Source organism: Periophthalmus magnuspinnatus, chromosome 15 (assembly GCF_009829125.3).
Source record: "Periophthalmus magnuspinnatus isolate fPerMag1 chromosome 15, fPerMag1.2.pri, whole genome shotgun sequence".
NCBI lineage: Eukaryota > Metazoa > Chordata > Actinopteri > Gobiiformes > Gobiidae > Periophthalmus > Periophthalmus magnuspinnatus.
The window spans coordinates 14918938-14933428 of record NC_047140.1 but is presented as its reverse complement, the minus strand read 5'-3'; the positions used below and the strand labels follow the sequence as shown (position 1 = coordinate 14933428).

General features: G+C 38.8%; 1 protein-coding gene across 4 annotated transcripts in view; it reads right to left on the bottom strand.

The window, feature by feature from the left end:
- Nucleotides 1-530: 530 nt before the first annotated feature.
- The window catches only part of ikzf1 (IKAROS family zinc finger 1 (Ikaros)), a 28735-nt gene continuing 14774 nt past the window's right edge, over nt 531-14491 (bottom strand). The window contains exons 4-8 of one of the 4 annotated variants that reach the window (XM_033979863.2): nt 5175-5432; nt 2928-3095; nt 2403-2528; nt 2027-2158; nt 531-1586 (exon numbers count right to left, since the gene is read on the bottom strand). In XM_033979863.2, coding sequence (XP_033835754.1) covers nt 877-1586; nt 2027-2158; nt 2403-2528; nt 2928-3095; nt 5175-5432 — 1394 coding nt within the window. In that variant the 3' untranslated portion in view covers nt 531-876. The remainder of the gene's footprint in view (nt 1587-2026; nt 2159-2402; nt 2529-2927; nt 3096-5174; nt 5433-14491) is intronic. The other 3 variants (XM_033979864.2, XM_033979865.2, XM_033979866.2) reach the window with 3 other exon arrangements.

Below are 14491 nucleotides of genomic sequence, written 5' to 3'. Positions count from 1 at the left end.
GTATGACCTGAAGTTCGATTTTGAATAATCACAAGTAAATACAGAGCAGTGGGCGGGGATAGGGGGTAGGTAAAAACAGAAATTTAGTTTGTAACAGTGAAGAAACTGGATCAATCTACTTCTCTTTACTGTCATGCCATTTTTGTATCTTCTTCAGTGTGTTTTGTGATTGGTTACACTTATAATATCTACACCTTAATAAAGCATGAACAAAGACTCAATTCATAATGAACAAATAGCTTATCAATGATTTATTAAGAATGATTCAGGCTTAAGGGGTTAGGAGTTAGGTTTAATTGTGTAGTTGCCAAGCCAAAATTATTCTTAAAGGCAGGGTATTATGCAAATGTTTATAATGTTGTTATTAAAATGTTAATATTAAATTGTTCCCACATCAAAAACGTGCCTGAAGTGGTTTTATCATGTCAATTATGCATATTTGAGTAATTTAGCGATCTCACCATGGCCTTATTTGAACCCTCCTTATGGTTAACAGTATGCACCTTTACAAGACTCAGTCCACGTCACCCACGCTCCCCCACGGCAATGTTCCATAAATATACAAAAGCATGATACTACTCTACAACTTCACAAACCTGATGCGATGTGCAGTAGTTTCATTAGCGGGATGCACACCAATTGTATTGTAAGGGTAAGGGGAAAGAGGATTCAGAGCCTCAAAAACAAAACGGATGTTGTTTTGGGTGAATATAGCATTTTCAAAACGATAAAAGGAAACATGGAGATCTAAATATGTCAACAATTAAAACCCCCTGTAATACCCTCTCTTAAAAACTTTTTGTTCATTATGAATTAAGTCTTCATGCTTTATTAGAGATAATTAGGTGTAGTTAATATAAGGTGACAGCAGACTGGTTAATATCGGTGCTCCCCTCTCGTGATATGGGATGAAAACTCGTATCTATCTTGGCTTCGGTGTCCGCACAGATTGCATTCGAGCGGGTCTCTGAAACCGTGGCAACCCATGTGAATTGTGTACATGACATGATCCAGGAACAGCACTCTACAATGTTCACACCTGTACGCTCGGACCTGCTCTCCATCTGAAGTTAGCACCTTAAAACCTTCCGATGCTAGCTCCAACCCCACGCGCATCGCCTCGTACTGCCTCTGCTGCTCCTCTTTGACCAATGGGATCACTCCATTTCTCGATCCGGATGTTATGTGATTGGTTAAGTAGATTAGCCCGGCAGCAGCGCCCCCCGCTGGTCGATCCTCGTTATTGCTCTCTGTATCGTCGGTGCTTTCGTGTCCGCTGTGGCTAGGGGACCCATCTTTCTCACTGGAAGCAGACTTGGATTTGGAGAGGAGGAGGAGGTTTTCGGCAGCGCTGTCTTTCGCTGAGAGGTTGTGGGGAGTCGAGTTGTCATTTTGGGATTTGTGGAAAGGGAACATAGAACCTAGTCCCACGTCGGAGGAGGAGCCAGGTGAAGTTTGGACCAATGGGCGTAAGGAATCAGCGCCAAGGTAACTGATGGCACTGTTTATGGCCTGGTCGATCACATGAGGCTGCATCAGATCTGTGGAGGTGGTGTCGTACGACAGGTCCGAGAGGCGCTTGTCACCTGAAATGAAAAATACATTTGGGTTACTAAGAGAGAACATTTTGGTGAAAATGAATTGCTGGTTAATTAATTTACAGATACAGATCTGGATGCAGTGAATTAGTTCACAGATCTTATCTGCAACTTGACCTGGTGGATTGACCTGTTTGTCTCCATGGAGATGGATAACAATTTTTAATACCATAGTTTCCAGGCAAAGCTATAGTTTCTCCATAGACACAAGCAGGTGGTGCACCAGCCACCAGGACAGTTACATATTACATCTTCTAATTCTATAAACACCCCTAACTTTAAAAAACAAAACAAAAAAAAAACAAAACTGTGCACACCCAGACAGCTTTTATCATAGTAATGACATTGCTAGTACTTTGGAGTGATTTGTCCAATGTTTTATACGCAATACAAGTATTGATAAGTATTAATAAGGAAGCAGCGCTTACCCACAAACTTCTGTGGCATAGAGCTCTTCCGTTTAGCTACATTATTGGCCAGTCTGTCGAGCACCAAGGCTCTGTCACAGCCAGACTGCCCCATGTCCTCCCTCCCATCACTGTGGTTCTCCTCCTTCACTACTGCAAAATACAACACAGAAGGGGCACCGTCAGAAAACCTTAGCAATACTGCAGATTTTTCAAGCTCCTCTGTGTTTTTAAAGCCCATACATGTGCACCTAAATTATCTTTCCTACACTGCTAAACTGCAACTCCCCAAAATCATGTCTCAGATAAAATAAGTTGTTTTCCAAATATTTTTCTTTACTGTAAGTTGTAAAATGTGAAAGACGTTAAGATGTACAGATAGTGTGTGTGTACAGACCTGGGTAGATGTTGTTCTGCAATCCCATACACTGCAGGTAGTTATGACAACGCTCTTTGTGCTCCTCCAATGAACTCCTCTGTTTGTAACTCCGCCCACAGTATGCGCACTTATGAGGTTTACCCACTGCAACAGACAACCACAAAGATATGTTAATATACAAGGAGATTAGACAATAACTTCACAAAATAACATCCCAACCATTTATTTAACCTGAAAATATAAGTTTCCTTCAGTGTGTACAGGTGATGGCCTGTATAACTGCAGTATTGACTTAATTGTGAGCATTAGCTGAAAATGACTATAGTATGTACAGGTTATAACCCGTAGTGGTACCTGAGTGAGTGTGGGGGTGGCCATAACTAGAGGTAGTAGTGTGCTCTGTGATCACTTTGCAATTTTGCGCAGTATTCATTCACTCCACACACACATTGACAAGCTGGTTTACGTGAGTGTGCAAGTTGATCACTAGTATAACATAATAAGTTTCTCTTAGTTAATAGAGTTTACATGTAGTTCGTTTACCTGAGTGTGTGCGCAGGTGTCCGGTTAGGGCGTCACGGCGGCGGCATGCATAGCTGCACAGGTGACATTTAAAGGGCTTTTCTCCAGAGTGAAGCTTTATGTGTCTGAGCAGGTTTCCCTTCTGAGTGAACGAGGCCCCACACTGACTGCACTGGAAAGGACGCTCGCCTGAGAATACACAAAACAGAGAGGAGCGTGAGGAGAAATACAGACCCATTAGCCCTTTGATTGAAGTTTAATAGCATAAAGAGGAAAAATAATGTGGCAGAACTAGCAGAAATTCAAATCCAACACATTTAGCAATCAGTAGTAGTATATATATGCGGACAGTAGTGGCACATTCAGTCCTTATTTGAACAATTTTATTTAATAGACTTTTAAGAGATTAAGATGTCTTTGATTTCCACTATATTTTGAAAACAAACTTGAAATCATACATTATTAAAAATGTTTTTTAAAAAAATCTGAAATGTGTGCAAGTACATTTAACATGAATAAAATCTAGCCCGTGCCTGTACCATATACCCCTGCTCTGCCCCTAAACTCATTTTAATTACAGCCAGTGTCATGTATTGTATGGAAATGGGCTCCGGCTGTGAGAACATGGGGTCAGCGCCCTACAAGCCTCCCGTTCCCAGCGAAGGGCCCAATGACAACCCTACATCCCCCCTCTCTCTCCCCCCCATACCTCTACCCTGCCACGCGCTGCCTAAGATGGAACAACCGCTCTCTCCGCCTGCCTCTCTGCTCCTGCCAGCTTCGTAATGCACCATTGCGTGGGTCAATTTGCTCTCCGAATCTCATTTTTTCCCCCTTCTTCTTTTCTAAACTAAGCGCCCCACATCACAATGCAAATTCACTCCTCATTTGAATAAAGTGAAGGAGGGGGAGAGAGCTCGCAATGTTGAGAGGCAGTCTTCCTGATCAACGCCCCTGGAATAAACCAATATATCCAACCGAACCGCCGCCACTGTTGTGGCATTCTCGTTTTAATACGTCTTTTCTTAAACATCTCACCCCTCCTCCTCCCACCATTTCGTAATATAAGAGTCACCAGTGAAGCAGCAAAAATATATGAAAAGGATACTCATTAAAAAGGCATTTCGGGAGCGGAGAGATTCGGCACTGAATACTTTTTCTATTTAAAACGCAGCGGTTCATTATATCTTTTATTGTAGTGTCTCGCGCATTTACATCGCGCGATCCTATTCTCCATTTTGATTTTTCATTAGTTTTCGAGGCTTGACAGTTAAGTGCCTTTTTCAGCACCGCTGGTTTTGACTTGGTAACAAAAGAATATCAATTTTGATTTTTGAAAAACTTTTAATAGACGGATAATTGTCACTCAGCCCAGATCCACAGTAATTGCAGATTTCCGAGTACTTAAAGTTTTCTCTTTGTGACTTTTTACAGAAATGATTGGACGGTTTTGCGGTAATTTCAAATAAACAATAAACAAATGATAATGGTAAATCAAAGAGACTATTTCATGCACCAAAGGAAAAGTGTGTCATGCAAAGACAACGTTAAAGTTAAAGCTGCACTATGTTACTTTTCCACGTGCTTGTCTCCTTGGTGATGTCATTGTTTAGCTTGGAATGTTCCATAGTTTGGCATTGAACGTATTCATCTTCCATTTATTAAAAAAAACAAAAAACTCAACAGACTCGCCTCTCCACAGATCTACCTGTAACTTGGCCCGGTGACATCATGGGCATAGATAAGTTTAATGCAATATTCTCCAACATTCCAGGCAAAGGACATTTCCATGGAGACAGAAAAGTTACATAGTCCATCTCTTAACATAAATCATGTCAAAACATCTACAACCGATAAAATGCAAATTCTTCCATAGATTTCTGTTTTGTGCTTCTCATCGGTTTAAACAGTTGCTGAGTTTCAGATGAACTCACACTGTTCTTCAGACCAATAACACAGATAAGGGCAGCTAAAATGAATCATGTTAAAATGCAGATTTTTGTTGTAATACAGCGAGTTGGTGACTATAGTCACTAATAGAAATGATCATGATCTGGATGTATTTACCTTTTGGATATTTCATGACAAAGTACAATGTGGGAAAAATACCTCTTGCCCCCATCTGGGAGTATGACATCATCACATTCTGATGATCTGAAAACCATCAACAAATGCCACATTGATTGTAATTAAAGGGTCCCGCCTCCTCCCTCTCTGTCCCTATCACTGTCCCTCAAACATGTGGTGGTGCCTTGGCAGAGGTCTTACCAGTGTGGCTTCTCTTGTGCACCATCAGCACATTGGGCCCGATACACACTATGCCACAGATATCGCACTTGAGCTTGCCGTTGGGCAGCCTGATGCCTCCAGACGAAGGGTAGGCCTTGGGTCCCGGACTTGGCCCAGATCCGTTCATTTTGGGCCCAGACGAATCGACCACACGCAAGTCCTCGGCAAACTCTTCCTCCTCCGCTACGTTCACGCCACTGTCCGCATCTGCGCCACTCTCTGCCTTTATGACAACGGCTGCAAAACACCAGAGAGGAGTCAGGGCTGGGGCCACGGCATGCACACTGCAAAAAGTCATCTAAACCTATCTACGATCTTCAAATTGGCTCTTTGCCCAATGGTAGCCAGCTAGTTCTAATCAGAAGCGACGCCATTTCTGCTCTAATCTAATGTCCATGAGGTTTTTGCCAGGTCTCACTAAAATCAGTAAATACTGACAGATCAGGCAGTGGACAGAGAGCTGGACACTTCTGTGCTACTATGGATCGTGCCTGGACAACCAAGGGATTACACAGAGTTCTGTGTTTTGTATGTCTTTGTGTTGGTGCTAATGCTAATTTTGGTAATTTTGTAATGTTACTTTTGACTTTTTAATCCCCTCCAGTGAAGTTTTTCCTACATGTGTAAAGTGACATCCACCTGCAGCTCCCTGTCCACTGCCTGATCTGTCAGGATTTATTGATTTTAGCGAGACCTCATGCAAAACCTCATAGAGATTACTAATCCTCCCTCTGACTGGAAGTACAAGCAACCTTGTGCACAATACACAATTATTCAAATTAAGAAAATTTAACTTGATCTGTAATTATAACTTGGCAAGATTTTACTTTTTGCAGTGCATCCTTCACAGACTAATGTATGGTGTCTTTATAAGGAGCGCACTGGAAACCTGCACATGTACAAGGTCCTGTTCACGTTTTAGAATGGGATGATGTCATAATTTCAGATGGAGGGCGGGGCCTAGCCATTGGTTTGAGAGAGAAGGAAAATTAGCACCATTGCCATAGTGATTAACAAAATGTATCTTTTGAATGGAAAAAAGTCCTCAGATTGTTGCATATGACAGGAAGCTGAAACTCCATAAATATAACTCTATGAGAGATCCACTGTGTTTGACCGTAGCTTTATTTGTTAGAGATTAGGTCCACAAACGTTCCATATTAATACTATGCCCAAAAGTTCTTTTAACTGACCACAATCATGTCTTTGGGGTTGAATAATGAGACCATTTTCTGAAGCTATTGTGAAAAAAAAAACTTTTGCTTATTTCTACTAAAGAGAAGATGTTGAATTTTGTGCCAGTTTATGTTTGTTTGGACGGGCTCAGTGCTCACAGAGATATTCACAATAATCCAGGTCCACAAATCTGCAATCTTACAGTTAAACAGCAAATTACACCATAGAATTCTGATCTGTCCATTTTAAAATACATTTGCAGCTTACTATGGTTTCAAACTCACTACTAACAGCATGTACACTTGGCCTACGCCTTGTCTGAAATATGATAGTTTATTATGGATCTTAATAGCACCCTAAAACATGAGCAATGGGCTAATTCAGGGCTGAGAGGGAAGGCATGGACCTTACTTAACCTGCTATGCACAACAGGTTAATCCTACAGCTAGGTACTCCTGCCCCATTTTCTGGCTCAGGAGTTGCGGATTCCTCCATTGGCATTTACAGTACAGACTGTGAGGAGAGTGCACTAGACCAGCAACCTAAAACATGTAAAGTCAAACTATTTGTGATCTGGAGAAGGTTACAATCTTTTGCCAGAAACTTTCAAAATCAGTAGTTCTGGTGGTAGAACTGCTAATGTATTATCAACGCAATGGAATTAAGAGGAAAAAGCAACTATGCTTTCAAGCTATGGCAGCCGTCCTTTGTTGCTTTAGCAATTAAGATTCAAATCAAGAAGGAATTGTTGCTCAAATCATAAATTTGTTTTAGTTTGAATTTTGCAAGTCTCAGAGCGCTCACTATACACAGTTCTTATCTCATGATATAAAAATGTCTGTATTGTGATTAATCAGAGGTTTCATTCAAAGTATGTTTAGCAGATTGAATGTGTGACACATATTTCCCGTATCCAGGAGCGCACACATTTGCAGGTGTAGCATTGATCTGATGTAGATTCTGTATCACACTTTGAGATGATAAACAGGAAGTGAGTGACAGGAAGAGGCTCGGTGAAATACAGGGACGACTGCTCCACCACAACCACACTTACTCTGGTCTATTTCAACTTCAGACTTTTTATAACAGTAACATATGACCTACTGTTTGCACTGTAAATGGAGTAAAAGTATAGGCTATAACTGAAAGATCCCTCTGACGCCACAGCTGCCCTAGAGCACAAAACATATCTGCCATTTTGTGCACACATCTATCACCTAATGTCACAAACTCCTTATTTTCTCATTCTCATTAAGCCACTGTATTTTTCTATACTGGAAACTTGCACACACTTGAGCCTGACCTTTATAATACTTTTGAACTCTTTAAAGGTGCACTGTGTAACTTTTAGCTGTCGGGTCCACCTCCTGCTGGTCTCCATGGAAATGTTCCACATTATGACTTAAGTGTATATATCCTCCATGTTGTGTGTTTAGGTGTGTACTTCTGTCCTGAATATGAACTCATTTGATCTTTTTGAGATGGCTAAATATAAAAAAATAAAATATATATTTTGCTATAACTTTCAAAAGCCTGTCATGATAACACATTTAGTAGTTTGATATATTGCTGAAGAAAATATAGACGATAAACAATAATACTGAATTTATGCCATTGACACAATAACCCATGAGCAAATTGAAATTGCAAAAAGTATAAAAAATGTACAATACTGTTAAAAACCAATTAACTTCAATACATACACAGCAGAATGAAACACTTTAGTACTTAATCTGTATCTGTAATCAGTCATAGAAGTTATTTGTTCAATGTTTATGACTTAAATCTTATTGTATGGCAAAAAAAAAAAAAAAAAAAGTATACACAATAATTATTGAGCCCCAAAATATATTGTTCCATCCAACGTATATTGAATGATAAGTCAATATAGTAATTATCGTGACAGGCCTTTCAGATACAATTAAATTATGTAACACTTCTCTTTCTTTTTCTTTCTTCACAATTCAAGTTTAAGTTCAAGTATAACTTTCTTGTAATGGTAAATTAAACCAATCAGACTGAAGTAGGTCTTAGTCCAAGTGTTGTCATACAGTTAACCCGCCTTTGCAACCCCTCAGTTTCATGATTTTGGATGATTATTTTGCTGAGGAGACTGTTTCTTATGCAGAGTTGACCTATGCACGACTCTTGAATACACTAATACACTGAAGTCCATTCTCAGAATAACAGTGTTAGACTTTTCAACCAAAGTGAAGCTTCCTCTAAGTCTGATCAGATAAGAGATTTGGTCAGATGTGAGTTGCTCTCCTCCAGCAGCAACAGAAATACATTCAATAATGAACTCTATAGTATAAGTACTAATTCCTGTTTTCCCATTGTAATATTATTTGATTTAAGTGTCCCGTGTCAGGCCTGTTTGCTCAGAGAAGAGGAACATGGATGTGTGGAGAAGGGGAAGCAGAAGGCACAGTCTGAAGTGAAATACAAGAGTTATGGAGAAGTGACAGAAAGGGAAGCTCGGGAACACGCTCCAACCACCGGCTGCAACTGACGCCGTGCCCAACGGTATGAGCAGGCAAAAACGTTTATATCATTTTTACCCTGCTTTTTATATGAAACATAAATGTATAGAAGAAAGGTTAAATACTTGAACTTACCACACAGATGAGAAAAAGTATACCATTCATACAAAAGCATCATTTTCAATAAAACTATAAACAATATATAACTTCAAACTCATTTCACACACCATATTCACAGTTTCTTGCCCAAGGGCACAACAATAGTATGAGACTGCCAACCTTCCAGTTAAAACATGGTCACTCTTCCACCACAAGCCACTTTGAGTATTATTAAAAGGTGTTTTTTTCTGGACTTGCAAAACTGATTAAATAAAACTATCATACATGCAAAACCACCAACAATACAGTTAAGTAGAGCCTATGCATTTCACACATTTTCATAAGCATGTGTGAAGTGTCTTGCCCAAGTGCACAACAACAGTATCCACTTGTCAGAGTGTAAATCAAACTGCCAGCCTTCCAGATTGACCATGATTACTTTGATACATGGACAGTTTTCAGTGTACAAATATTAAAATTTCAATTGCTTTGGCACATTTTCTGAATCTAAAAATCTCGCAGATCAGATAAACTGCAAAACTATTCACTCAAGTCTCAAAATAGTTCAGAATCCATCTTTAACTTTGTGAACTCTTGTAAAAATGACTTGTCAAAACAAACAAACATACAGGTAATGCCACAAGCTCAGTTACAGGTCAGATCTATGAAGAGGCAAGTAAATATCCAATATGCAACAATAATTACTCAATAAGTAAATAACCCCCTGTAATTTACATGCAAGATAGAGGCACATAGAGGCGGTCACCTCACAATAAGAAGGCTCCAGATTTGACTTGCACACCTGGGCCTTTCTGTGCAGAGTTTGCATGTTCTACCTGTGTCTGGTTGGGTTTCCTTGAGACACTCCAGTTTCCCCCATCAACCCAAAACATGCACATTAGGTCAAATCCTCCAGCTAAGGTAGTCTTGACCAAGACTAGCTCTAGATCTGGAGATGGGTCCCAGTGCTTTTAACAGGTTGCCCCAGCAGCATTGAAGGACAAATGCAAAGGACAAACTTCCCCAGAGGGACAACAATGATCCTTAACCCTTAGTTTAATTTTGCAGTGTGTAACAACAAGCAGATGGCAAAGTCCTCAAAGTGCTCATTTGAACGGTCACATAGTGCTCCTTGGTGACTTGAAATTACAATAATATAGAGCATATAGATCGAATAAGAACATGTCTGTGGGGATGTCAAAAGTATTGTAAATCAGATACAAATACTAAAACTAGCATCGAAACATGTCACATTCATAGGAGAGATGAACCTTTCCTGAATAGCTTTAGAATGATCTTAGTATGATTCCTTAGTATTGAAATCTAGACATTGTAGTATCGTGACAACACTATTGACTGCTGCATATAAAGTGTGTATTGGCCTTCTGTTGCATGTCTCCTGTCTCTATAGGGAAGCAGGCGGCCACGGCTCTGCACTTCTCATGGATTTGGGGAAGTTGTGACTAAATCGGGAGAAGGAACCGGGCTCAGGCTGAAGCTTATGTTTGTCACATTTTATCACACATCCTGGTTCAGTTTTGGGAAGCCGCTGTCAGGTCAAACTGTCGGCAAACAAAAGAGGCTGTAATAAAAAAGTCACAATGCAACAACAACAATTGATGGAAAAAGTATAAGGACAGAGGACTGCTGTGTGTATGCATATCGAGATGTATACTTATGTATGCATATTGACATGTGTTCATGGATTCGTGTGTGTGTGTGGGGTGTGTGTGTGTGTGTGTGTGTGTGTGTATGAATATCGATGTGTATGGATTTGTGTGTCTGTTTATCTGTATGTGTGTACAAAGAGGTCTTCTTTCCTAAAATCATGAGAGATGAGTTTTGTTTTTGTCTGTAAATACATTTTCTGCCATCTTATGTTCTAAATGTTAAAAGGTTTAGGCAAATAAATGTTAAACTTCAGCCTTCAGTGTTATTTTTGTGTTGTTTTTTTGTGATATTCATGAATCAGGTAATGTGATTAATGATTCTGCTAAATGACAGAAGAAAATAAGATAACTAATAACAAACAAACAAAAGTGTTTCATTCTGCAGTTTGTATTTTTTTTTAACCATATTGTTCATTTAGAATATTTTGGGGGGAATATTCTGCTTTAGGGTTTTTGTGTCAGTCGCACAACAAATTTGTTTCAATATTATCATATATGTACATATCACACTTCAAAATGTGTTATCGTGACTGTCTATTTGTCTAAATTATGTATTAGTTGTAGTAGTAGTAGTAGTAAAAGTATCTGTAATCGTAAAGTAGTAGTAGCAACAGTAGCAGTTGTTGTTGTATCAAGTGCCTAACTCTGACCTTACCCATTTACCCATAACCCTTTTCCTTCATCACTTCGAATGATCAATCACAGTAGACCATCCCTCCCGACCCGACAAAGCATTAACCTTTCCAGAATGATCAAAAAATTTGGATTGTTGCTATAGTGATTATCAATATAAATCAAAATATTATATCTTGTGAATGGGAAAAGTCCTAAAAAATGTAATACAACAGGAAGCTGAAACCCATGAATACAGATTTTTTTTTTTTTTTTTTTTTTTTTTTTTTTTTGCTGGGACAATTTTAAAACCAAAAGCCAAATGCAGTAAATAATAAAAATAAAAATAAACTCTTTTGGAGTAGTGTTTGAACCCCTCTGACAGTGAAGAGTCTATCTAATGCAGAGTATTGGTTGAAGAACTGGCAGTAGCAGTGCTTTGAGGATAAGTAATGGAAGCTTATTCTATCTCAATCTATCAATACTGAATAATGTATTAGTTGTTGTACTTGTAGTAGTAGTAAAAGTAGCCATAATAGTAGAAGTAGTAGTAGTAGTTGTTGTAGTAGTTGTTTTTGTTAATCTGATAATATTAGTTGTTGTACCAAGTGGTAGTGATAGCGAATGCAAAGTGACAGACTGGAGTAGTAGTAGCAGTACTAAGATAAGAGATAGAGAGTGGTAGTAGTGTAGTTGTAAGATCATTCGTAGTCATAAGATCACTTAGATTTACTTTAAACGTCAGGCAAACCTTTATTTTTCAAGGGGAGTAAGTATCTCCTGATTGATTTCTATGGTTGAGTCATTAGGTGGAAGGGGGTGGTATTGTGGTTGAAGGAGGATTTTAGGTATTCATTTCACTCAGCAGAATTAGCATGAGGATTTTGACAGATTTTGTCTATAGTTTAACAAATTTTTACTTTCTGGATGAACATGGGCATCAGATATTGATACAAAAATCTGAAAAATAATATAAAAAACTACTTGTAATTTAAAGAGGGAGTATTTTACTTCTATGGGTTTTAATTACTAACATAAAATATTCAGATCCCCATGTTATCTTTTATTGTTTTAAAAATCTTATATTTGCCAAAAAACAACATATAAACATATGTTTCACTTTCACTTTTGAAGCTCTGAGTCCCCCCTCACGTTGCTCTACGTGCTAAGTCACTCCCCCTTGAGAGCACTATCACACTATCACATTAAAGTAAAATTCCTCTAATGAAACAACTTTTTTTTTTTTTTTCATAACACCCCCTCATTAACTTTGCGAACTTTTAGCAGAAAAATTGTGGGTTTGATTCCCGATGTACTCATAGCTGAAACTCCATTCAACTGCGACATGATACAGGAAGTTGCGTGAGTAGTTCTGTACTATCAATATGAATCCACTAAAATAAAAATCCTCTGAATTTTATGTGATTTCCTTTTTCTTTTTTTTCTTTTTTTTTTTGAGAGCTACTTTTACTAGTATGTGACTAATATTTGCTGTATTTTTGTTGATCTGTAGACCGGGTGAAGTTGGTTCCTGTTCTGTAAATAGTCTAGTGCAGAGCGGTGGAGATCTAAGTGTGAAAACCACAGGCCCACTGACAGGAACAGGCACAAAATGAAACCCACTTTCCTATAACTCTCCCTCTCTCCAATCTTAAAAAAGTCAACAAAAATTTTTTGTCAGCATTATGGTTAAAGGCAGTGTATCTGATTTTTACTGTCTTCTAAAAACGTGAAAAACAGAACTAGTTTTTTATACTGTTTGTGGTCCAAAGTTATTCCTGACTAACCTTATTCATTCTGAACATCCTAATCACTCACCACGATGAGTTTAAAAGTGCTTTCCATAACTCTCAGATGCCAGAGTGGAGTTTTGCCATCAATGCTAACAACAACTAGCATGCTAACATGAACTTCCTAATTAGATGTAGCAAACAGAGTATACTAATTTTGACTTGAAGAGCTGTATGCTAAAATCGTGTACAGAGCCTTTAATTTCATATTTTTATGGTCTTTTTTTTAGTTCATCACTTCAAATGACCAATCGCATCAGATCATCCCTCCCGACCTAACAAAAAATGAACCTTTCCAGAATGATGAAAAATTTGGGTTGTTGCCAGGGCCGGTCTTAGCTTTCAGGGGGCCCTAAGCTGAATTTGTCTCTGGGGCCCCGGGCAGCGGATGCCTCATGACTCAGCTGTTGGTGATTCACATTATGACTCTGCTCTCATCACCTTGGCCAGTTGTATTTGTATGTATATGACCAACATCAGACTGAAAACATCCAAAACGTCACAACTACCAGAGTCACAAAAAAGTAGACAAACATATAAGGGGAGGGTCAAGCTTTTTGAAATTCTAGACAAGTTTCTTTGGATTTTAATGTGTTCCAGTTGGCGACAGTGGGCTTAAATTTACATTATAAAGTGTCCTTGCAGCGGTGTAAACACATCTCACCTCACCTCTGCCTGGCTCAAAAACAAATGTAGCAGCAGCAGATATTTTGCTACGATACATATAAAACAAATGTAATTGTTTTAGAGGGATATTTAGGCTGCTTCAAACACACCAGTCCTGTGTCCAACAAAACATGATATATTATTATTATTTTCAATATAAATGTTTGGGCTCTCCTCTGGTGGCCTCGGGGCCCTAAACAGCTGTTTAGTCTGTTTATAGGCCCTGGTTGTTGCCATAGTGCTTAACAATTTTAACCAAAACATTACATCTTGTGAATGGGAAAAGTCCTAAAAATGTTCCGTACAGGAAGCTGAAACCCATGAATAAAACATAAGACTTATTACTGGGCCCATTTTAAAACCAAAAGCAAAATGCAGTAAATAATAAAAATGAAACTAAACTCTTTTGCTGGTCTAATGTGTTTGACGCTCTGACAGTGAAGACCATGCACAGCTCTACATGTGTTTAAGCAGGAAACAGTTTTGGTTTTTGAGGTTTGAGGGATTTTTTTTTCTTTCTGTCCCACATTGAGGACCCTTTAACCTTTTTCTACCTCCTGTCCCCCTCCTCATCCTGTCCTCCCCACCTCCTCTCCTCACCCCTCCTTTAGTGGGTGAGAGGACGTCATTAGATCAGTTTGTGGCTCTCATACTTTTCACCAACTAAGAAAAGACTTGCATTTTCAATTACAGCCAGATTTAAATCTAACAGGGTCCATATTACAGTATTTTCTGATCTATGTTATATTTTTATATATTTGTTTCGTTTCATTAACACACAAACACACACTGTACGTAAC